A 24,366-nucleotide genomic window follows, 5' to 3' on the forward strand; every position below is an offset into this window, starting at 1 on the left:
TGCACCATATATTCAACCATTCCCCTGTAGTTGGGCATTTAGGTTTCTGATTTGTGCCATTAGAAAGCCCACTGTAATGTGCCATTTTTGTACATGAACCTTTGGCTGTCTTTCTGATTATTTCCTTGGAGTTAATACTCAGGAGTGCAATTACCGGGACAAAGGGCACAAACATTTTTAAGGCTTTTAAACATATCTCCAGGAAGGTTGTACTAATATGTTTGCATCTGATATCGAAGGATCACTTTGAGGCCTAGGAGGTGTAAGAAGTAAGTGGCATTTGAACAAGAACTTCAAGGGTGGGCACAGCTCCCACCAGTGCAGGTGGGTGGAGGCGTTTCGGGTGGGAGATACCATCGCCAGACTCAAGGGACAGAATACAAGGCGCCTGGGGGAAGGGTGAACATTCTGATTTAGTTAGTGCTCTGTCAGCCATTTTATGTATTAAGCACACTAGAATGTTAAAATTCTGAGAACATAAAATGCTCAAAATATGAAACAACTCGGCAATAATGTTAAGATAGTCACCGCTGTGGTATAATGTTGTCTAAATGTGCAAAAGCATCACCATTATTGTACCATTTCTTGCTCCCCTTGGCTCTGTGCTTCGAATAGAACTATCTGACGATGTCACTGTGGTCTCAAATATTATCAGGACAATGTTCTAGAAGGCACGCTGTGTTTGGTGTTGGCATGGAGCCACACTGGGTCGCTACTGTCATTCGTCACCTGACCATTCAGCCCTGTGCTCCCCTTGATAGCCTTCCCACGGTGGTATCATGTTGTGATTAAGAGAAGTGAAGAAGAAAAGAAACCAGACTGCCTGGGTTCCAATTCCAGCTCTACCATTGATTGTTTGTGTGGCCTTATGCAAAGTACTTGACCTTTGTGCCTCAATTTCTTCAACTGTAAAATGGAGTTGATGTTATCTACCTTTATAGGATTATCTGGAGGATTAAATGAGTTAATAAACATAAAGCACGTGAAACAATGCTATGCACAGAGTGAGGACTTCTTTTTTTAATTAAAAATATTTTTTTTATGTTTTATCTATTTTTGAGAGCAACAGAGACAGAGCATGAGCAAGGGAGGAGCAGAGAGAGAGGGAGACACAGAATCCGAAGCAGGCTCCAGGCTCCGAGCTGTCAGCACAGAGCCCGACACGGGGCTCGAACTCACGAACCGTGAGATCATGACATGCCGAAGTCGGACACGTAACCGACTAAGCCACCGAGGTGCCCCCAGAGTGAGTACTTCTGCTAACTGTTAGCTTTTGTGATTTATTATATTAGCCTCAGTTTGGCCCACTGGCTAGGATTTGGCAACACACATATATAAAAGGTTTACAGCCAAGTGGGATGCTGTGGCCTTCCATCTGCTGAGACCCAGAGGACTGGAAACTGCGTCCTTCCCAACTCAGCCCACAGCTACAATAAACAGCTATGTGTCAAAGGTGAAATGTTTTTATTTGAGTCCATCACAGAGGTTGAATAGAGTCTCATGACATTCATCCGTATAAAATATCGTAACAATGGCTGCAGGCATAAATAAGAATTACTCTAGCTATGCTAAATATTTTATAACGCAGAGTCCTTTTTGTTGATTACAAATAAGCATATGAAGTTAAGGTGCAGAAATTTTTCCACTTTGATTTCAGCAGTTTCTAAAAATTGAAGTATAAAATTAAGGACACGTAAAAATGATGCTTTTTTAAATGGAACCAGCCACCTTGAAAAATATCCTGAAAAACATGGTTAAAACTTTTTAATACTTCACAAGATAAGAAAATAAAAATGTTGCTTGTTGGCCTGACTTTCCAGGACCTAGACCCTCCGGGAACTGATGGCCTCGGTCAAGTAATATGACAAGTCACGGCGATGTTGTCTCAGACACAAAATCACTCTTGGTTTTGGTCCGTAACAGAGACAGGATTCCCTCATTGCTGGATGACTTGAAAAGAAGCCTTTGCTTTCATTATGCATTTGGCCTCACAATCTTCATTGACAAATAGTTCTGAAAAGGAAGCAAAAATGTTAAAAAATGTATATATTTTAAGTCAGGGCTTCTCAACATTGGCACTATCAACATTTAGAACTGCGTGATTCTTTATTGCTGGGGACTGTCCTGTGCATCGCAAGATGTGCAGCTTTCCTGGCCTCTGTCTGCCTGATGCCAGGGGCACGCGGGCACCCCTAGGTGTGACAACCAAAATGCCTCCAGACATTGCCAAACATCCTCCTGAGGGCAAAATTGCCCCCAGTTGGGAACCACTTGTTTAAGTCAATAAAATCTAAATCAGTAAAAATAACTGAGGAGTTTTTTTTAAATGGTCAAGACAGATTGGACTACTTATAACTAGAAAATTGTGTGTGTGTGCATTAACAAACAGAAAGTATACTGGGAAAAAAATAGAGACTTAAAATCTCTGCTGTTGGGGTTGTGACTATGCCACCCTACACAAAACCAGCTGTATTATTACTAATATGAATCGAAGTAAGGGTCTTTAAATGCCTGGACTATCCCTTCTCCACTTGGCAAAATGGGCTTAAATGCCCCCTCCTTGGTGAAACCATCCTCAGCAATGAGGTCCTATGATAATCTGTTCATATGTCCATAATAGCTTGCCTTTCATAGTAATTGACTTGTTCCTATGTCTGCTTGTCCTCAGGCCATGAACTGCTCATGGGCAGAAATCATGCCTTGGTCATCTCGACATCCCAATTCCTAGCCTATAGTAGATGTTCAATAAATTCCTTGAATGAAAGAATGGAGGTACTACTTCTAGGCACACTGGCAAACCTCCCATTTAGACTCCCATTTATGACTGAGGTGGTTAAGAAAACTTAAGGGACAGGTTATGTGATGCAGGCCTTAAAGAACAAATAAGAAAGTTTCGATAGACACGACACAGGCAAGCGAACAGCATTGGCAAAGGCATCCTGTCAGGTAAGGGCAATACCTGCTGGGGGTTGGGGGAACTAGCTAGTTTGAGTGAAGTTCAAGATTAGTGTAGACCTACAATGAGCCCATACTGGGGGGAATCTGTGAATGCTAGGATAAGGAGTTAGCTTACAGGATGGTTTGGACCAAGGAAGTGTGAAGGCAGGAAGATCAGTCAGAAATGCTGGCTATTGTCCTGGTACATACTGCTAAAGGTCTGAGGGGTTTCTCCTAGAATTCTTGAAACCAAAAGTTTTTTCTTCCAACCAGGAAGTTCTGCCTGTAATTATGAAACCCTAAGAATGTCATGCTTATCACAACACGCATTACTGCAAAATTTCCACATGTTGAAGGGCTGCGACACCACAACCACGAAGTAGGTCAGTCTGCTGAAGAGCAACCAAGGCCAGACCCAAGTTAGATGGCAGACTGTGATTCACACACAAAACGCCAAGACGAGAGGCCAAGGACTCGCACCGGTAAGGAGTACAGGAGCACGGCCACGAAGAGCAGCAGGATCAGCAGGATCAGCAGGCCAATGATGACCCACTTAAATCGGCGCCACACGATGAACTTCATGGTCTTACACGGGTTGGTGAACCACAGGAAGGAGGTTTCTGGCCGGCTGCATTGCAAAGAAATGGTTTTACCTAGCCAGTTCAGGTGGGACAGGAATTTTACCTCAGAACCTAACACAGTTTAGAGAATAATTAATAAATAACATTTATAAAGTCAAGAAAAGATATTATTCCCCTTAGTTGGCTGAGAAAGATTCTTTAACATTTTATAGCCTCCTAAGATGCTGAAGATACTCTGCACTTTGGTTTTGTGGGAAGGGACAAGGGTTAAAATGAAGCCTGATCACCGGGCTCTTCCATCCCCCACCCCATTAAGTACAAAATTAAGACAACAGTGAATCCAGTCCATTAAGTGCATTGGAAGGGGGGCTTTTCAGACTGCAGATGTTTGGGGATCAGACGTTGTGAAGAACAAAGAGGGCCTCTCACTTTGGTGGGTCCAGCTTGGGGTTCATGTTGGGTTCATCCCGTCCCTTCCCGGCTGGCCTCTCGTCTGCCTCCTTCTCATTGAGGATTTCCAACGTCATCTCCACTTTCCCCTTCAGTAAAGCAGAACAGGTTAAACACATGACATCACGTTTCACAAATATTTTCACTTCAACCCAAGGAGTATTCCCTGAGCAATGATTTTTATTCTTGTAAAACAATCCTTAGATTGCCTTAAATTTTCCTCAAGAGATTTCATCGCATTTCCTCTTCCATGTGTTTCTGAACCGACTCCTTGTGGGAAACTGAGAGGAAAAGTTGCTTTCCCTCCCCGCAGTCCCTGCTTTTCATTCTCTGTACCCCATCATCTAATTCTCTCATAGCCATCTCCTTGCCTTCTCACACACTACCCTTCGTAACTTTATTTGGACCCAGATTAACCTAAATACTGCTAATACCAATATCTAATACTTCTTGAGCATTAACTGTAGGCTCCCAGAGAGTCTGCATGCTTCCTGCTTAACCATGGTAGCCCCACTGCTTGGAGCAGGGCTGACACTTCATGGGTACTCGATGCACACTAGCTGAATATATGAATGAATGAGTGAACGAATGAATGCTGCCTTCGTGTTTATACAGGTTCCTAAGTGATGCACTGGATGCTGTTTAAGCCTTCTATGTGGATAATCTCATGTAAGGCTCACAGCAACCCTATACAGCAGGTACTGCTATTTCCTTCATGTGCACCCAAGGACACTGAAGCCAAAAGACGTCTAGTAAGTTGCCCACTTCTATGGCCAGGCTCGTAATGGGCTTTCTAGGACCCCAGAATGCCCACTTGGTCACGGCAGCCTAAGAACCCCCAACCCCAGCACTTGGTTAGGGGGTGGAGCCAAATGACTCCTATGCTAATGAGTCGGACAAAATGAGGTGTCTGCCCGAAGCAAGTTGCTACATCTCTCCAAGCCCGTTTGGGGGGGCTTTTGTTTTTGTTTTACTTAGTTCAGCAATATTTTTTATTCTTTTGTTTGATAAAGAAAACTTTTAAAAATTTTTAACGGAAGTATAATTGACCTATAATATTATATCCAAGCCTGTTTTTTAAATCTACAATTTGGAGATAATGTCTAGAACGAAATGAGATTCTGTGTAAATTACTCTGTAGAAAACAGATAAGTGGTTTCCTGGGCCAGGGGTGGAGGGGATAGTAGGCTGCAAAGGGCACAAGGAAACTTCTGGAGCAGTGGGAATGTTCTGGATCCTTGATTCTGGTGGTGGCTTCTTAAGTGTCTATATCAGTCAAAACACATGGAATTGTGCACTCTAAATGGGTGTGGTTGATTTTATGTAAATTATACCTCAAAGTTATTTTTAAAAACAAGATTTGAGCATAAAGCAGTCACTTAGCATGTTGTCTGGCTCATCATCAGTGATCTAAAATGTTAGCTGTTATAAGAATGACAATAATACATGATGAAATAGGTAGTTTTTGGTGACATGGCATGGTAACCCAGACTTCTGCTTCTCTACCACAATCTATCTTGAATTCTCCAAATTGTAAGTTATGGCCTTCTTGTTCAGTGGATGTCAGGGCTCCCTGCTTCTTCCACCTTTTTAAAATTTACTTTTTTTTAAACAAGAGTTTGAGTTTGAAGTTCCCTTTCCTGTACTGAATTGTACTGGAACTCTGGATAAATTAGCCTTCTCAGGGAAGGAGGGTCCTAAAGAAATATGGTGCAACCACTTGGGCTCTCAGCTTTTTACCATTCCAATCTCTCCACTTTCCACGCAACCCCAAACATACACTCACAGCATCTACCACCTTCTCGTGTAATCCCAGTACAAACCATTCCTGTAGCTTAAAGCCCCATCAATGTAACACTTCTTTATCTGGAGTAAATCGATTGATAGAGGGCAAAGCCTGAATGATGAAAGAAATAAATGACCCCGAATTGGGAAATACTCATACAGCCATCACACGGGAGCCATCTTTATCCGCAAAGCATGGCCACCATCCTTTCATGGACTTCTGCTCAAACAGTGAGGCAGTTTTTGCTTTAAGGGGGTTCATGGCTTTGAGGTCTGGAACCATGTCCAAATTGCATTTCTCTGATGATTTTGCTGGAATGATGGTGTGGTGCAAATCAAGTTCCAGGAAACCTAGCCAAGGAAACAATTAAATCCACATAAGCTTCCACGGATCAGCCGTTGTTCACAAGTGAACACAATGTTCTTGTCAGAGGAGAGGCACACAATGATCTTGAGCAGGTGATGGGTGAGTTAGAGAAAGGGATCCTGGTAGACATTTAAAATTCCTTCCAGATAGGATGGAAAGTGGTAGAGAAATGTCTACCCACCACTCTGCATCTCACAGAGGTTGACATGGTTTATTTCTCAAAGATACAAACATAAACTGAGCTCTTCTACAAGCTCAAAATAATTAAACATCTATAGACTAGACTAGACTAGACATCCACTGAACGCAAATTTGAAATTTGCTCATAGTGGTCTCAAGCTGCCCTGAACAGAGGCACTGTGAGTGGTCAGGCTCCTTGTGCTGGTTTAGGAGTCATACCTTGCTGACAGGTGAACACTGAAGCTTTACCTTCAACTGAGTGGGGAGTGTAAATTGTTTGGGGGAAGGGCCAGAGAACCCCAGGGAAGGCAAAAGCCTGTATTTAAAGAGGGGGAGGAAAAAACAGAGCTGGCCAACCAGGCAGACCCCGGGCCTGGGAAAGTAGAAATCAGAAGAGCATTATGCACTGGGGGTGGGGGTGGGGAGCATGTGTGCCAAGAAAGGGAACATGGTGGTGGTGGGGGGGTTGTTTAGTAAGTGCCTTTAACCACAGAGGAGGATGGACCTGGGGGAAGGAACAATGGCTGATGACATTAGGGAACCTCAGTAATCTTGGAGAGCAGCATGGAGGAGGGAGCCAATTCCGAGGTGCTGAGGAGGTAGAGTGGGTAGTTTGGAAGTGGAGGCAGGGGTGTGGGATCCCCTTGTGAAGACAGGATTTGTGTCTTCATGGCAAGACAGGAGCTGGTGCAAGAGCCTCCTTAGGGGCCCTTGAGAGTAGATGGGGCCTGCAGAAAAGGGTGACGTTCACTGCAGGAAATTCTCGGAGGACCCGGGACAGAAGACAGGCAGCCCACACCACCCAGGGGACATCCAGGCAGTGAGTGTGCCCCAACCCTTAATTACCCACAGTATTGGAGATTTGAATAATTGACTCCAAATTTTAATTGATTTCACTAAATCAAAGTAAAATTTCTTAGAGAAAAGTATCCAAATGTAAGTCCTACCCAAATAGTCATCCAGAGAAAACTTGTCATTATCCCATATCTGAATGATCAGCCTGGGTGGGACCCGAAATTCAGTTTGGTCAATACTCCAGAAATGCTCCTAAAATGACAAGATAAACAGAAAAACCAAATGACACCACTGAACTCTGAAACCTTCCCTTTGGGCCCCTCGAGACCCCAGCATCAGGGCATGGGGCTTTTTCGCTCCTTTGCATCCCACCTCTAACACCCCTTTCCCTTGCCCTCACCCCTCTACCCCATGGTATGGAGGGCAGCCGGTCTCTCCCGGAAGTCTCAAGGCCACCAGCTGGGTGACAAAAAGGTTGCCCCAGGCAATCCCCAAACAGAAGGTTTCCTGCCTGCCATGTTCCTATCAGCGTGACTTCCTGCTGCCATTCCTGGGGTTTGGGGAGTGATTATTTCTGCTTCCCCACCCTGAGACCACTAGGCCAGCTCAGACTAACAGCCAGGCTGTCCGAAGCCAGCCCATAATATCACCCACTGGGGTGTCACATTTGCTCGGTGACCTTCTTCCCACCCCATGTGGGTATCTGAGCACATCATTTCACATGATGGTGAGGAGACTGGGACCCAGCTTTCTCCCTTTTCTCAGTGCAGGTTTAAAATGTCCTGACATTTTTGGCTTTTGACAATACTACTGTTTGTTACACGCTGCGGTCAACCAAGACCCCCGGATTCCTCGTTCTAAAGCTGGGTGGAGGGAGGACTGGGTAAGGGTCCTCTAAGTTCTCACCTCTGGTCTCTGCCTCTGCCCAAACAATATTAGCCAACCACAATAACACCTCCACAGCCTAATCACACCTACATAATGGGAATTCCCCCAGTGATTCATGAATTCGAAGAAAAGATGGTTGGATTGTTTCTTGTTTTTCAGATGACATTCCATGAATGTTGCCCTTTGCAGGGCTCAGGGGGCCTGGCTCTGAGGGGCTAGGAAGCTCGTCCTGGCCCCACTGACTGTCCTGTGTGGGGTCAGGCTCCAGGTGACACTCAGGGCGCTGAGGGGTCCAGCAGTAGATGTGGGTAAGTAAGAAAGGCCTACTTGACCCTAAGTCCCTCCCCTTCTCGCCAGTCTGCCTCACCATCTGGAAGTGTGCAGGATTTGACATCTGGTTGAACTAGTAGGTCTCTAGACAGTGCCCTTTGAAGGCATTTCTCTCACTAGGCACAGAAAAACGCTCCCCACAGTGTCAGCACTGAGCAGGGCCAGCAGAGGGACGGGTCTGGTTATATGGGACATGATGCAGATGCATTTTGATCAGGTGTGGGGAGAGAAGGTGAGCAGGCAGAACTAGGAAAAGTTTATAGAATGTGGGGGACAGGAATGGGACAGGGGACCCATAAAAGACATCTGTTATTATTGCCTGCCCAGACCTCAGGCCTCCTTTTTGGAGGAAAAAAAAAAGCATCCAGATTTTCCTTGGGGACTGACCTCCAGTTTGGGAAGAACTAACTCCATTCCTAACCCCAGAACCAGTCAGAGCACTGCATCCCCAGGCCACATTGGTTGGTTCAGGGATGGGAACGTGACCCCAAACAGGCAGAGGCACTGAGGCCCAATTCCAGAACTCTGGTTGGTGCCATTGGGGATTAGTTCTTCTCTTTCTGCTGAGGTTTCTGGGAGGGCAGGAGGTGGCTGGGGCTGCTGGCAGCCATCTTGCCTCCACCAGAGAAGGAGGGCCACAGGAGAGGACAGAGAGAGAGGGGTGGAGAAAGTGAGAACAATTTCTAAAGACATCAGTTCAACTTGGGATCCAGGCATTCCTAAGCGAGCCATCCCTGGACGTTTTAGTAATGTGAACCAATAAATCAGTTTTTTGGTATAAGCCAGTTTGAGTTGAGTTCTGTAACTAGAGTCTTATCAACCACGAGGGCCCTGAACCCTCAGGGAAGTGCTTCTGAGGGAGGTAAAACAGATGCTGAGTTTTAATAAAGAAGGTAAAAGGAAAATTTCACCTACTTAAAATTTTTTTAATGTTTATTTACTTTGAGAGAGAGAGACAGCAGAGAGTAAGCGGGGGAGGGGTAGAGAGGGAGACAGAATCTGAAGCAGGCTCCAGGCTCTGAGCTGTCAGCACAGAGCCTTCCACGGGTCCCAAACCCACGAACTGTGAGATCATGACCTGAGCCAAAGTCGGATGCTTAACTGACTGAGCCTCCCAGGCACCCCTAAATTTCACCTACTTTAATATTTCACCTGTTTGGTTAACGAGTCAAACAGTTCTGCTTATCGTGGGAAGAAATCAGTCTCCCTGTGATATAAAAACACACTTAGGTGGTTGCCTATATTAATACAAGACCCCCGGATCTACCCTTTACTAGATCTTTCACCCTGCTGCCAACATGTTTGGGAAGGACAGTTGTGTTCCAGATACTTCCTAATTGCACAAATAGCTGTCCTAGCTTTGTGAGCCTGGGCAAGTATCTGCACCTCTGTGGGTCCCAGGTTCCCCATCTGTATCACAAGAGAGCTGGACCCATGACCCCTAAGGGGCTGAGCAGCTCCTACATGCCCTGTATCTGTCCATGACACCCACTTCCCATGTGCCTATTTCAGAACTCACTTTTTTAGCAATGATACAGAGTTGTTCAGCTGGGAGGTAGTCAAATGGGAAAACAAATCTCCAGTTAAAATTCCCTTCACCATCCAAGGACCTGTAATGGACATCTGTTTTCTGTTTGTTTTCTTCACTGCCAGGAATCCAGCTGAAAAGCAGAAGCAAACAGACTTAGCTTCACGGGATTGACAGGTAATCTAGCCACAAAACTGTGCAGTGATTAAGGAAGTGAAGGGCAGAAGAAATTAATGCACTTTTCTTGGGTGGGTTCCAGTTATCTGCAGAGCTGGGGGTGATTTATTAAGGGGAGGCGCTCTGTTGCATCCAACACAGGTTGTAGCCAAATAAAATATAATTCCCCTAAAACCAAAAGCAGGAAACCCTTTAGACTTCAGTTAACAGGGATAAGGTGACATTTTCTGGAAAATATCAACAACTTCTATTTTGGGAACGCTGAGGCTTGCTGGCTATGCTGCTGGTCTTTATAACTATAACTCATCAGTGTCTGTCATCACTGCTGATAGGCTTAATGAATATGAGTTAGTTCCAAATTTTAGCATTTCCTCTTCCATATTTCATTTAAGCAAACAAAACAGGCATGACTCAAGTAATCTTACAGCTTCCTTTTTTTATTATTCTTAAATGCCCTATGATCACATTAACGAGACTAGCAAGGGAGACGTAAGCCAAGTTATTTCCATCTGCATATCTACGAAAATTCACTTCCATAAACAATTTAACATCTTAACTTTTGACATCGGAAAAGTTTCCTTTGCCTTGTGGCTGGCATGTAGTAGGTCCAGTGAAGGAATAAATGAATGAATGAATAAAGGAATGAATGAACACACGAGGGAGGAAACTGTTGTCCTATCTGCCGGCTGTTGGGAGGGTGTGTGTTTTAGGAACCATGGGAATGCTGGAGGTTAGCCTGGTAAAGGGGTAGAATGCATGGTTCTGCAGGCTGACGGCACTTAGAATCACAGTGGAATCGACTGTGCAGTTTTTAAAAAATACTGATGCCTGGACCCCACAGATAGAGATTCTCAGTAGGAGGCAGGCCTGGCTATGAAATCTGCCACTTCACGTTCTGGGCTTCATCTCCCATCTGTAAAATGTGGTTAACAATCTGTGCTCCCTTCACTTGGTCGACATGGGGACAGAAGGAAAGATCATGGCTTAGAAGGGCCAGAACGGGAAGAGGGATATCCTTAACTGCGTTACGGATCATCTGCTGTGAACCAGTACTAATTAGCATGCCTTGTTTTATTATTCCCAACAATTACATAACTATCTCCATTTTTACAGATGAGAAAACTGAGGTTCAGAGAGAATAGATAACTTCCACAAGGTCATACGGCCAGCAACAGACAGGATTAAGTCTTAATTAAGAATTATGAAGCCTTTGTTGGTCTGACTCCAAAGTCCAGGCCTGTCACTCTGCCTCAAAGGACCATGGAGACTAGAAGGTCACGTAAGGTCACGTGCTAACATTAGATCCTATTATTAGTAGTGGTATTACTAATATCATTCAACTACAATAGTTGTAGTTTTTGCTAATTAACTGACTAGCTAGATGAGTTGAAAGATTCCTCTTTTTCACTTTTAAGGTTTTAAATTAACTTGCTGAACAGAGTCCACACTCTTTGGCTAGGATGTCAATGGCTTCGCTTCCTGATAACATCCTGAAAGTGCTCCCGTCTTCCTTCCCCAGACCGCTTACCCTCTGAAGCTCTTCCCGCTCTTTTTTTTCCTGAATCTTTTCACATTTAGTTTTTAAAAAAAAATTTTTTTTAACGTTTATTTATTTTTGAGACAGAGAGAGACAGAGCATGAACGGGGGAGGGTCAGAGAGAGAGGGAGACACAGAATCTGAAACAGGCTCCAGGCTCGGAGCTGTCAGCACAGAGGCCCACGCGGGGCTTGAACTCACGGACTGTGAGATCATGACCTGAGCCAAAGTCGGACGCTTAACCGACAGAGCCACCCAGGCACCCCTCACATTTAGTTTTAAATAGGAATCTTTTCACATTTTTTACTTTAAAACAAGTTGAACTACTCCATGTATTTGTGTGCATATGCGTATAACTTTGTGTGTAACACCCACATGTGCACGGTGCTAGGCATGCTATTTACACATAATTCATCTTTTCACATATAGTATTTGGATTTTAATTGCAAATAGGACATGGTACTTTTGGTTGTGCTTTTATTCTTTGATTAGAAGAGTTTTCTCTCAGTCCAGTATTACCTGAGTTTGTTTCCGTGATTTGAGAAAACAATGCTTATGAGAGTCAAATAAATTTGCATATATATAATTAGCTAGGATTAGTTTTCCTTGGGGAATGGTAATAAGTTTCTGAAATGAGAAAGAATAATGAAGAACTTGATGAAACATTCCTTGTTTACAGTGAGCCCAAATGATAGTAATTATGTCTTCAACAAAGTTTTGACTGAGGGCCACTTGGGATCGTAAGGGAAACTTTGTTATCACTTTATGAATGCATTAAATTTCAACAAATCTTATCTTTCACATATCAAAGAACCAAACCTGGTCTATGTGGAATAGTAGTAATACTAGCTAACTTACACAGTGTGATAGTTCATTTTTTGTGTCAGTGTGACTGGTCACAGGGTGCCCAGATTAAACGTTATTCTGAGTGTGTCTGTGAGGGTGTTTCTGCATGAGGTAGAATCTGAATTGGTGGACTCGGTGAAGTAGATTTCCCTCCCCCGTGTGGGTGGGCCTTGTGCAATCTGTTGAGGGCCTGAAGAGAGCAAAAGGCAGAGGAAGGACTCATCCTAAACTATACCACGGGCTTTGCTGGGTCTCCAGCTTACGGATGGCAGAATCACTTCTTAGCCTCCATTATCATGTACGCCAATTCCTAATTATAAATCCCTCTCTCTCTGCCTCCCCCTCCTCCCTCTATACACACACACACTCACTCTCTCTTGCTCTCTACTTGTTCCGTTTCTCTGGAGAACCCTAAGACACCCAGTGTTTACTATCTGCCAGACACTGTCCTAAATGTTTTGAATAACTCAATGTTCTGAATATCCCAGAGCAGTGGGTTCTATCATGATCTGTCTTTTACGATGGGAAACAGTGAGTTTACTAACTTGCCCAGCTGGTAGGAAAAGTACCAGGATTTCAATCCAGGTAGTTTGGCTCGAGTCTGGCATTTTAATCATCTATGCCATTTTGTACTCAACATCTTTGATCCAGGGCATAACATGAAACTAACATCAACATGGACTATTTGGAATTGAATGATACGAGTAACAGAATAATGAACAGCTATGAGACTTCACATGTTAGATGCAGGCATCCCATAAATGCTGGTAGAATCAATGATTTTTTTGGAAATATGCTAATGTTTCCTCTTTCCCATGGACTTTAGCTGCTGGTAGTAAAATATATACAAAGTGAAATTTAACAAGCCTTACTTGTGTTTCTAGGGCTAGTTACTCAAGGTATCAAAAAGGAATAAAAATGAACTGACTAAAAAGAATGACTAAAGAGCTGACTAAAAGAATGACTAAAAGGAAATAATAAGTTGGCTTAATAAACTTAACCCATTTTCTTAAAAGAGAAATGTAGAACTGCTTATCAGTTCCTATAGTTTACTAGATTGCTCATAAACAAGATCCACAGAGATTCCTCTTCTCTTTCTGTTCTCTCTCCCTTTGTCCTGCTGGAGTTTCCTGAGCAGATTGCATTAATGGAATAGAAGAACTTCAAATAACCAAGGATCCTAGAATGGACACCTTTCATAATGATGACTCATGAAGGAGAGCATCTGTTTCGTTCCTTGAGTCTGTCAGAGGCAAACTAGCATGCTAAACTTACCCTTTGACATAGATGTCACTCATTTCCTCTCCTGTGATGCTTTTTTCATCCAAGAGAACATCCTTGGTATTCCAGATGATCACACGCAGGTAGTACCTGAAAGGAGCACATTTTGAAGGTGATTTTGCACCCAGACCCCAGTCCGATAGAGCAGGGTCTCATGGTTACTTACTTTTTGGCTTTCCGGGGGGTGATGTTGAAAGGAGGGCCTGGTGGTCCCAAACTCTTGGGGAAAACATCCACCCACATCTGAAGTTTCCCCTAAATCATTTAAAAATGAAAAGAGAAATTAAGTTATATGATGAGTGGTGAAGCCTATAGCTTTCTTTCATGTCTTCTAGGTGAAACTGTTTCTTTGGGCCTGCTAACTATTAGTCCATATGGAAGGCAAAAAGAGTAGAGTAGGAGAGCGAACCAAGATAAATCATCTATCTTCAATGGCATTTAGGGTACCCACTTCCCACTCTCACCAGAAACCTCTGATGACTGCATGCGCCCACTCTATCATCGTCTGAGTGTTCCCTGGTTAATGAAGGGGCTTCATATCACTAACACCTCCCCCCCCCCACCCCAAACATGCTCACATACCCTCTTACAATGACTTAAAGTTGAGTCCCTCACTCAGAACTCTATTCGTCACATTGCCTACTTGCTATCCCAGTTTTGTAACATCCAAGGGTTTCTCCACTTACCTCCGGATAGAAAATCAAAATAACGTAAAATGGTATTTAATTTGTTAAAGAAGGACTTGCAACGTGGCACGTTCAGAGTAAAGACCCAAACAACGACAAGAACATTACTGTTCCCCAAAGTTGAGGACTCCCTGCTATTGGCCAGCTAGTGCCCACCACCTGGGAGGAGGCTCGCAAGAAGGGGGAGGCTGAAAGCCCAACTGACCCTTGTGGTGCCATCTTGGTGAGGTCCCGAGCAGGTCTTCCCCTGCCACAGACCAGGTCCATCTATCTGACTAGAATGTTCTTCCAGATGGGCTAGGGGTGCCATTAACAAACTGTATCAACCCCATGAAGCAACTTAAATTTCACAAACTGATTTCAGATGTTTTGTTGACTCTACCTTCAGACTGGTCTATAAGAAGTTTACCAAGGAAACTAGATTGGCTTCCTAATACGCTATGATCAAAATGACTTAACTGGAACACTTAAAAAGGATATATTTTCCTACAATCCTGGCTCTCTTCTAACTAACCTCTAGGGTTCAAGGTTCTATAATACATCAAGCATGATGCAGAACATGAGGCATTTGGGTGTCTCCTAAGACCCAGCTATAGTCTGTCCAGTTTGGTAGGTAAAAGGGATTGAGGGAGGGGTATAGGGGAGATGTGGATTTTATTTGTAATTACAAATTTGTAATTTCTTAAGACTTTATTTAAGGTGTGGGAGGAGAGAGAAGAGGAGGAATGGGCTCTTTGGGGGAAGGAATAATAAGAAAAGGAAGAAATGAAAATGTAGAACAGAATAAAAGCAAGGAGTGAGTGACAAACTAGTAAGCCCAGGGCACCTGCGGCCACTTTTTATAGATAAGCTTGTCCACAGTTGTGTGGGGTCAACATGATTTGCATCCATTAGATTAATATTTCTTAGTGTGATTTCCTGGCCACCTGCATTAGAACCCCTCCAGGGACTTGTTAAAACTCAGATTCCAGCCACCCCAGACCTACTGAATCCAAATCTCCCAGGCACATCCCAGGAGGCTTCCTTGTAACAAGCTTCCACCCGGATCGTTCTGTCATTTGCCATGTCTCTCCTGGTTTCTCTGGAAACTGTTCCCCAGCTGCTGGAAACTAATTCTCCCCCATCATTATGCATGTGGTCCTGTGATGAGCCATCTTGTGCACTGAGCCCAGCTTCCTCCCTGGCAATTTGGTCTCAGAGAGTACCGCCTCACCCAGGTAGGGCCAAGTACAGTGCTTCCCCAGACCCCACCTGCTTGGCTGCAGCTGAGTAGTCCAGTGGTGGAGAGTTGGGCCAAGTTGGGGCAACCAATCCCTTCCACATTTGGAAGTAGATTGGGGCTACGTTATAACATGAAAACCTTAGAAACTCTTTACAATATTCCGATTCATAGGAAGGGGATCACAGGAAGTGTGTAGAACAACAGAAACTCAGAGAGAGAAACAGTAAGAGACAAGGAGAGATCCTGAGCCGTAGTCACCCTCCTGTCTGGATTTAGTGAGCTACCTGGAAATTCTGACAATTTATTTCCCCTTTGGGATAAAGCTAATCTGAGTTGCCCTTCTATTTCTTGTGTATCTAAAAGTGTCCGAAAGAGATAAAAGAGGCAAATCTGTGTCAGCTGTTGCCACTGCGTTTGGGATGTGGAGGATGGGTCTTCAGACGGAGCATTCTTTTACCTGGGAAATGTTCGGCTGGAAGGTGCTATGCAAAGTCCTCGTTTCCACGTGCTCAGGGACCAGTCCCTGAGTCCTGAGGATGTGAAGGGCAAGACGCTCGTCGGGGGCCCCCAGGTGCTGGTGCAGAATTTTGTTGGCCTCTGGAATAGAAAGTGGCATTGAAACAGTTGCCCTGAGGGGCATGTATCCCTTCCAACCAGACTCTGCAAACTGGACAGGCAGGGCCAGTGTGCGAACTTTTGATTTGTGAAGGAGTCATTGATAGTAATAGCTCTTGACCATGGGCCCTACCCCAACCAGTCTCACACCTGACCTGTGGGCTGCCAACACCAAAGGGGCCAGAACATACCAGAATGTGTAAGTAAGAGCAGCCTGTATCTACTTTTCTGGCAGAGGCTCACAGCCAGATTCTGTTTCCCAGCCTCCCTTGCAGTTAGGTGTGGACACACAACCTAGTTTGGCTAGAATGTAACACAGGTAGAAGTGACACGTGTGTCACTTCTAGATGGGGCACAATAAAGCCCTCTCGTGAAAGATACTCTATGTGCTGTTGCCTTTTGGATGCAGAAGAAACAACAACCTTAGGTGCCCACGTTGAAGAATGGCAGAGCTGCAAAACGCCAAGGGCTTGTTGCCTATCGGAATACCTGTTGCGAATTTCTGAGAAGTAAACTTCTATTGTGTTAAGCCGCCGACATTTGGAAGTTTAATTGTTATAGCAGCTAGCATTACTGTGGCATTTTAAAAACAGCCCTCAAATTCTCTGACACTTCTCCCATGAGAGGTTGGGTCTATGTCCTCTTCCTTTGAGTCTGGAGACATATCTGACCACTGAAGTGTGGAGAAAGAATGCTGTGCGACTTCTCAGGCTGGGCATACAAGGCCACGTGACTTGTGGTTGGTCCACTTGGGATGCTTGCTTTGAGGGAAGCCATCTGCCCTGGAACGAGCATGAGTATCTAGAGATTGCCCTGGAACGAGCATGAGTATCTAGAGATTGCCCTTCTGGAAAGGCCTGAGTAGGTGCTCTGATCATTAGCCCCAGTCAAGAGCCAGCATCAACTGCCAGCCATGTGTGCGAGCCATCTTGGACATCCAGCTCCGTGGAGCCGGGATGCCTGTCGCCTGGCCCCTCCCCCGACATCTGACAGCAGCCAAGCACATGAGGTACTCAGATGAGAACTGCCCAGTGGGTGAGCCCGTCCTGACCTGCAAAACTGGGAGCAAAACAAAATGGACATTTTTCAACTGCTAAGTTTTGGGGTGATTTGTTAGGTAACAATAGTAATTGGAATGATCGTTGTGACTGAGACAGTTTTGGGGGGAGTTGTTTGATTATCTGGGGGTACTCTTAACTATGAGGCCATGTTGCTTGCCAGTTAATTCCTTATCCCTTTTGCAGAAGTCCTCTTCAAATGGGAAGACAAAGCATAGTTTCTTGCAATGTCAGGAATAAACAGTGCAGGATCAGGAAGGCACCTTCACCCCCGTGTGTCTTTATTCAGCCTTCTCTGGGTATCCTGTGCACCCTTCAAGGCAAGCTCCACTGCCACCCCCTCTGGGAAGCCCTCCCTCCCTGCAACACCGTGAATAATGCCACAGCTCTTATGCTCTATTAAGCTTATTTCAGGCTTTGTCATAGCGCAGCTAGCTGGCTATGTGTCAGGACCGATTGTATTATAAATTACTGCTGGAGAAAGAGCAAGACCCCAAGCTCAGACGTGAGCCAGATGTGAACTCAGAAGAGTCCTCAAACAAACCCCCTGCATCCTCGAGCCTTCTCAGAGAAGGGCTGGAAGAATGATGGAATAAGCCTGGAAGAGAAATTCTTGCACTACCATCTGAGCACTTTTGAGCTAAATTATGAGCTAATTACGCACTACATAGAAATTAGTTAATTACTAGAACTTTGTGTTCAAAGCTCCAGTGGCTATGACCTAAAAAGGTCAAGTGAAACCTAAGACAGACAAGAAAATGTGTACACTTTGACACTTGACAAGACAGCAAAACCCTGCTATAATGGGGCTTTTGTTAGATAGTCATGTGTGCGGAGTCTCCTGTGGTATAATTAGGGCACTGCTCTGCCCATCCCCCTCCCAAAGCAGACCCAGCAAAGTTGCTATACTTTGTAACCAGCTTGCAGCCTATGGTGTTGCACTTACCAAATTCATCCAAACTATAGTCTCGACCTCCATATCTGATTCTACTTCCATCTTCGGAAAGGATGGGTGGTGGGAAACCTTTGAATCTGGCTACATTTTGAAGCAACTGTGTTGGTCTCAACTGATCTCGCCAGGTATTTACTCCAGAACTGTGAATAACAGTCCACACTCAGAGTTATCACGGGGCAGAGAGGTTCTTCTTGGATTCATACACATACACTCCTATTTATTCTTACAGGCATCCCCATGTAGTGACGGAGCAGGGAATGGGCTCTACCCTTTGGCTTTTGCCTAGAAATCTATTTCAGAGACCTAAAATCCACAATTACTTTGGCCCCGGCCAGTTAATCCTTTTTCTCCCCCCTCAGTTTCCTCCTCCATCAAAATGAGGGGTTTGACTGCAATCACTGTAATCGTAATAGGCAAGCTCATAAACCAGAAAACGCAAGCTGTATCTCATTAGATACCATAGAAAACACTTAGGGAAAGAGGGACATCACAAGATTGATCGGGGGGTGGGGTGGGCATTGCCCTGGACTTGGGCAATGCTGTGGCCCTATTCTCCCGAAGATAGTCCAGTTATTAAAAACAGTATATATCTGAGTCAGAGTGGTTCAGTGAAGTCAGGCACAGAAGTAGGGACCCAAGGCTTCCCCAGGTATTGACGTTAGATGGGACAAATTGTCTACTTTTATGGCCAGGACAACTTACACACAGTATTGTTCAGGTATGCCGCAGTGGGACCCAAACCGGGAAAGGAATCGATTTTCCAGATCGATAATTGTTTCTCCCACCTTTTCGTCACGGGTAAAAGTGTCGTAATCGTAGACAGAAATTTTCAGATCTTTTTCTTGAGGTAAGTAGCAGCTGAGCTCATACATTCTAAATAAGCAAATGCAATGTTAGAATCTCCATGATTCTATCCAGACCTCTCAAAAACAAAACAAACAAATAAACAAAAACAAACAAAAAAAACCCCCAGGGCTCTGGGGCACCTGGGTGGCTCAGTCTGTTAAGCAACCTACTGTTGAGTCTGGCTCAGATCATGATCTCACAGTTCATGGGATCAAGCCCCGTGTCAGGCTCTGTACTGACAGTATGGAGCCTGCTTGGGATTCTCTTCCTGTCTCTCTCTGCCCCTCTCCCACGCGTGCTCACATACACACGCTCTCTCACTCTCAAAATAAATTAATTAATTAACCCCCCACTCCCAAATCAAGGCTTTCTGCAGAGAGTCCCCAGGCGGTGACTGTGGCTGCTGGAGGAGGACATGGTGACTGGGACAGCCAGGTGGGTGGCAGTGGGTAGGAGCACTTGAGAAGCAGTACGTGTTAGAAGTAAGAATAATGCAAGGTTACATGCTTGCTCAGGGGGAGAGCTTGGGTTTAAATACATATGTCTGAATCCTAACCCTGCTGCTTACTAGCGGTGGAACCCTAGGCCAGTTACTTGACCTCTCTGTGCTCAGTTTTCTCATCTGTAAAACAGCGACAGCAATACCTACCATCCCATGTTGTTATAAGGGTCAGGCAAAGAAATGTTTAGAAAGCACTTGGCATGACTGCATTGCTGAAAACCCAGTAGCTGTGATGTTAAAAAGAAGAAAGGAAGAAAAGAAAGCCACTTGTTTTGGAGTTCCTCTGGTCAAACTAAAGGCTTTGAGAAGTCCTGCAGCTATTATCTGTTTTCACCCAGGTGTCTTGGTTTGACGAAGGAATACTTTTTTTCTTGGAACACCAATTAACATTCTATAGAAGACACACATTCTGTTGAACATGACCTGGATGTTGCTATGATGTGACGGGAATATACTGAACGATGGCTGAGCACACACGAAAGGTTGCCCCTTTCTGAATTCCTGTCCCAGAACCCCTGAGGGTCTCTGCTAAGAAGAAAGTCACCCCCTAAGAATCAGCCTAGAGACCAAGAGCCATCCACGGGCCTGCAGAGGCGGCATCTCCTTTGAGAGGGGGCTACACACACACACACACACACACACACACACACACAGGGCACAGATTGGCTGAGCACAGCCTGACAGCGTCGCTTCCTCCCGGGGGGGGGGGGCAGGGGGGCTCCAAGCAAGACTTTTCCTGCCACTTAATTAAGCCTGTGCTTGGCTCCTCAGAGACGCGCGATTCAGACAGGGCCGCCTTTCTCCCGTGAAAGCTGGCTTTCCCCTGCTTCCCTGTCTCCCTCACATGGAGCCCTCCTTCCTGCCCTGCGTGCCTTTTCCTGTCTAGACCTCAGGGCTGGATCAGCGGAAGAAAAGGAAAATGATCATATTGCCGTGCCAGAGGATTATTTCCATTCCCTGGCCCCGGCAGGCAGCTTTGGGGTGTGCGGCAGCGTGTGTGTGTGTGTGTGTGTGTGCACGCGTGTGCACAGGTGTGTGCACGCGTGTGCTCAGGAGCTGAGTGAGAGTGCGGTTCTGTGTGCGTGTGTCACAAGGTGTGAGTGTGTGTAAGGGAGAACAGTGCGTGCGAACCTGAGAGACTGTGATGAAGGCAGGTGTGTGTGCACACATATGGGCGCACACACGAGAGAGCGCGTAAGGACGCGAACCAACAAACGAGTAGAAAAGAGGAGGATGGGCAACATAATAAAGCCAGAAATTAAAATATAGGCCACACATCAAACAAGAACAAAGTATTCTCCCGTTTGGCAAGGTTCTGGGAAAATAACACTGTTTTCACAAACGTTTTGTACAAAGACCATTTATTCCACAGGTGGTGGCTTTGCCATGAATATGAAGCATTACCAAGGGTGTTGGAAAAAAGCCTGGGGCTTGGTCAGGAATTCCTACCTAAATCTTGGCTCTGTCATGTACCAGCTCTGTCGACAGAGCTCTGGCACCATGCCCCTCCCCTGTAATGTGGGGCTGCTGACCTCTGCCCTGCCCTGCTGATAGGCTGACCATGGAATGAGATGGTGGCAGCCACAGAGAGCCTCACGTGGATACCACACAGATGCTACGGTCAGATGGCCTGGGTTCGAATCCTGACTCCACCTCTTGCCAGCTGGGCACATTAGACTCTTCCTCCCTGTGCCTCAGTTTCTTCTGTTGTCAAATGGGGATGAACAATAGCACCCCAGAGTTGTGAAGTTGAGATGTTTCATATAAACGTCTCCGGAGGGTGCATGCACCCAGGAAAAGTTCAGCAGTTATTAGCTTTTATTAAATGTGGATGCAGCCGGTAGCTGAAAAATCTGGGTCCTATTTAGAGGTGACTTGGATGTGCCCTCTCCTTGAGAAGGACCTCATCTCCTTGAAGAGATAGATCGGTGTAGCAGCCCAGAAACAAGTCTGATGTGGTAATGGTGGAGAAACTAATGCTTTTTAAAGAGTCTTCAGGAACAGAAGACGGAGGGGCATTTGGACCCCATCATTTTCTGCCCCCTCCTCAGTTTTGGTAACAGGCACATTAATACATTCACTGGACCAAAATGGTGGAATTAGAATGTCCCAGAGAACAAGCACAAACTGGATTCGGGGAGTGAGAACCAACACGTGGCTACAGGTGAGTCACTGCCCGTCCTGCTGGTCTGCAACCCACAATCGTATTGGACTTCTGGGTCTTGTCCCCTCCTCCTTCCTGGGGCCCTGGCCCCCTTGACCTCCCAGGCTCAGAGCAGATCTCTCTAACAGAAGCCCATCTTATGACTTGGCTTTATTTTCTTCATGGCGCTTTTCACTTGCATTTGTGACCTTACGTGTTTACTGCCTGCTCTGCTGACGAGAATATGTGTCTAGTTCCTAGTCACGGTCCTGGGGCCTAGAACAGAGCTGGGCACATGTCACATCCTTAACTCAAAAGCCGTGGAGAAACAAAGGACAGAGAAACGTTTAGAAATGTTCGTTACCTGCCGAAAACCGGGTTGAGGGTGTTGGGGATGTAGTGGTCTCGATCTTCAATTACTTTTTTGCCCAGTGTTATTTTTATGTAAGGGTCACACTGTGGGGACAAAACAGATGGCATGCTGTGTCACCGTCGGGTGCAAGTTCAAGGCAGTTTCCAGGGCAGACTCAGGTAGCCTCCACACCCGCTCCCACACTGACGAAAAGGTGGCGTCCGCGCCTCAGTTGAGGTCTGAGCAACACGGCCCTTGGTGCAGCAGACCGCCAGCCGCCTTCAGAGAAGTGGTGAGGGGTGAAGGGGCGGCGGCAGGGAAGAGGCACCGCGCAAATCTCCTCGAGGTCACATTTGTAAAATGAGAAGCATGAACCAGAGGAACCAAAGCCCCTTCAAGCTTTTGGATAAATCCCCATTGGGACAGTCCTCCTGAATACATTGCTTGGATAGAGTATCTTTCCCCTAGTGAGATAACAGACGCCCCAAAAGAAAGAACATGACAATTATTGTGGCTGATGACTGTAATTATCTTGCTACAGGAGAAGGCCCCACACCCAAACTCTTACCAGGCCATTGTTGTCTTGGGGCTGGAGCTCTAAGCCTCGAACAATGTAAATCCTAACCGTGCATTCCTGTGGGACGCTGTCAGGTAATTCCCGAAACTGCCTGGGAGGGGCCGGCACGCTGGGGTCATCCGACAGGGAGTAGATTCTAAAGGAGCCCTAAGAGAGAGATACACAGATATCCTCACAAGGCCCCTGGTGACCCGGGCGGAGGACTCCTGCCTTCCCCTGCCACGTACATTCTGGAGCAGCCACAGGGGCTGCCTTTTCGTGAAGGGAACAGTGTCTATTACACTATACACGTTTCCAGTAGGGAAGGTAAAATGATGATAAAATAAGTATTTAACTAATTACAGAGAAGAAAAGGCAGGACAGAAACAGGAAGACCAGGCACAAATCGAGGCCAGAGCTGGACCGGTATGGTGGCAAAGGAGGTGGTGAGGAGTAAAACCCTGCACATATTTTGAAGATAGGAATCAAAGTGATTATTTTTTATTTATTTTTTATTTTTATTTAAAACAATTTTTTTAACGTTTATTTTTGAGAGAGAGAGAGAGAGAGAGAGAGCACGAGTGGGGGAGGGGCAGAGTGAGGAGACACAGAATCCAAAGCAGGCTCCAGGCTCTGAGCTGTCAGCACAGAGCCCGACACAGGGCTCAAACTCACGAACTGTGAGATCATGACCTGAGCCGAAGTCGGACGCTTAACCGACTGAGCTACCCAGGCGCCCCAAAAGTGATTATTTTTCAACGTTTATTTATTTTTGGGACAGAGAGAGAGAGCATGAACGTGGGAGAGGCAGAGAGAGAGGGAGACACAGAATCGGAAACAGGCTCCAGGCTCTGAGCCATTAGCCCAGAGCCTGACGCAGGGCTCGAACTCCCGGACCGCGAGATCGTGACCTGGCTGAAGTCGGACGCTTAACCGACTGCGCCACCCAGGCGCCCCAAAAAGTGATTATTTTTTAAACCGAGTAAAGTGCTAAGGGTGATTTCCCTTTTCTGGTGTCACCCCTGTAAGCCCCATCCCACCTCCCAGGCAAACTCCTGTTCATCCCTCAGGTCTCAACTAAAAAGTGTCTCTTCTTCCAGGAAACCTCCCTGATTGCTTCTGGGTTGGATGTGTCTTCTGCGCTCACCCCTGCTGCAGCACTGACCTCTGCATCGTGCTTGTTTACTTATTGTCTACATTCTTCATGAGACTGGGAGCTTCCTGAGGGTGGGGACTGGGTCTTGTTTATCACTCTGTCTCCAAGACCTAACACAGGGCTGGGCATGTCTATGGGGCACCATAAATGTTTTTTGAACAAGTGAGCCATCAGGCCAGCTTGACAGGCCATACATCGTATGCTGAAATGAGCTTAATTAAGTACAAGAGAAAGCACTCAAGTTGGATTCCAAACATGTGGGTCTTAGTTCCAGCTACACTCATCCAGCAAAGCAGTGTGAAGTAATAAGCACTTACTACTATGTGTCGGGCATCAGGGACCCCAAAATGAACTCAAGGAACCCGGTCTGGCACAGGGATATTAGATAGGTTTGATTCTTAGGCCTTCTTTGATTGCTTGCTGGGAAGCCGCAGTGAGAAGGATGCCGAGAACATGGGTAGGGTAGGTAGGGTATAGTGTTCTGATCGATTAGCAATGTCTGCTGTTGGAAAGGGTTGGGAAGTAGCAGCACAGGTGCCTGGGATTTGCGGGCTGTGGTCGGAGGGAGGGGCGGTCACGAAAGCCGATACTCC

At 45.7% G+C, this 24,366-nt stretch overlaps 1 protein-coding gene and 1 long non-coding RNA gene across 4 annotated transcripts in view; one reads left to right on the forward strand and one right to left on the reverse strand.

Moving 5' to 3' along the window:
* Window positions 1-1,447: 1,447 nt before the first annotated feature.
* MYOF (myoferlin) overlaps window positions 1,448-24,366 on the reverse strand; it is a 151,313-nt gene continuing 128,394 nt past the window's right edge. For all 3 annotated transcript variants that reach the window (XM_027062643.2, XM_015061901.3, XM_015061900.3), the window contains 13 exons: window positions 22,630-22,785; window positions 22,074-22,165; window positions 18,921-19,091; window positions 18,210-18,358; window positions 16,048-16,187; window positions 13,849-13,937; window positions 13,677-13,772; window positions 9,833-9,974; window positions 7,248-7,347; window positions 5,914-6,104; window positions 3,948-4,057; window positions 3,418-3,565; window positions 1,448-2,013 (listed from right to left, as the gene is read on the reverse strand). In XM_027062643.2, the coding sequence (XP_026918444.2) occupies window positions 1,975-2,013; window positions 3,418-3,565; window positions 3,948-4,057; window positions 5,914-6,104; window positions 7,248-7,347; window positions 9,833-9,974; window positions 13,677-13,772; window positions 13,849-13,937; window positions 16,048-16,187; window positions 18,210-18,358; window positions 18,921-19,091; window positions 22,074-22,165; window positions 22,630-22,785 (1,623 nt within the window). In that variant the 3' untranslated portion in view covers window positions 1,448-1,974. The remainder of the gene's footprint in view (window positions 2,014-3,417; window positions 3,566-3,947; window positions 4,058-5,913; window positions 6,105-7,247; window positions 7,348-9,832; window positions 9,975-13,676; window positions 13,773-13,848; window positions 13,938-16,047; window positions 16,188-18,209; window positions 18,359-18,920; window positions 19,092-22,073; window positions 22,166-22,629; window positions 22,786-24,366) is intronic.
* On the forward strand, window positions 6,714-23,151 carry LOC128312687 (uncharacterized). Its single transcript, XR_008292291.1, has 2 exons — window positions 6,714-10,018; window positions 20,939-23,151. It is a non-coding gene; the product is annotated as an uncharacterized LOC128312687 (long non-coding RNA).

This window comes from Acinonyx jubatus, chromosome D2 (genome assembly GCF_027475565.1).
Source record: "Acinonyx jubatus isolate Ajub_Pintada_27869175 chromosome D2, VMU_Ajub_asm_v1.0, whole genome shotgun sequence".
Lineage (NCBI taxonomy): Eukaryota > Metazoa > Chordata > Mammalia > Carnivora > Felidae > Acinonyx > Acinonyx jubatus.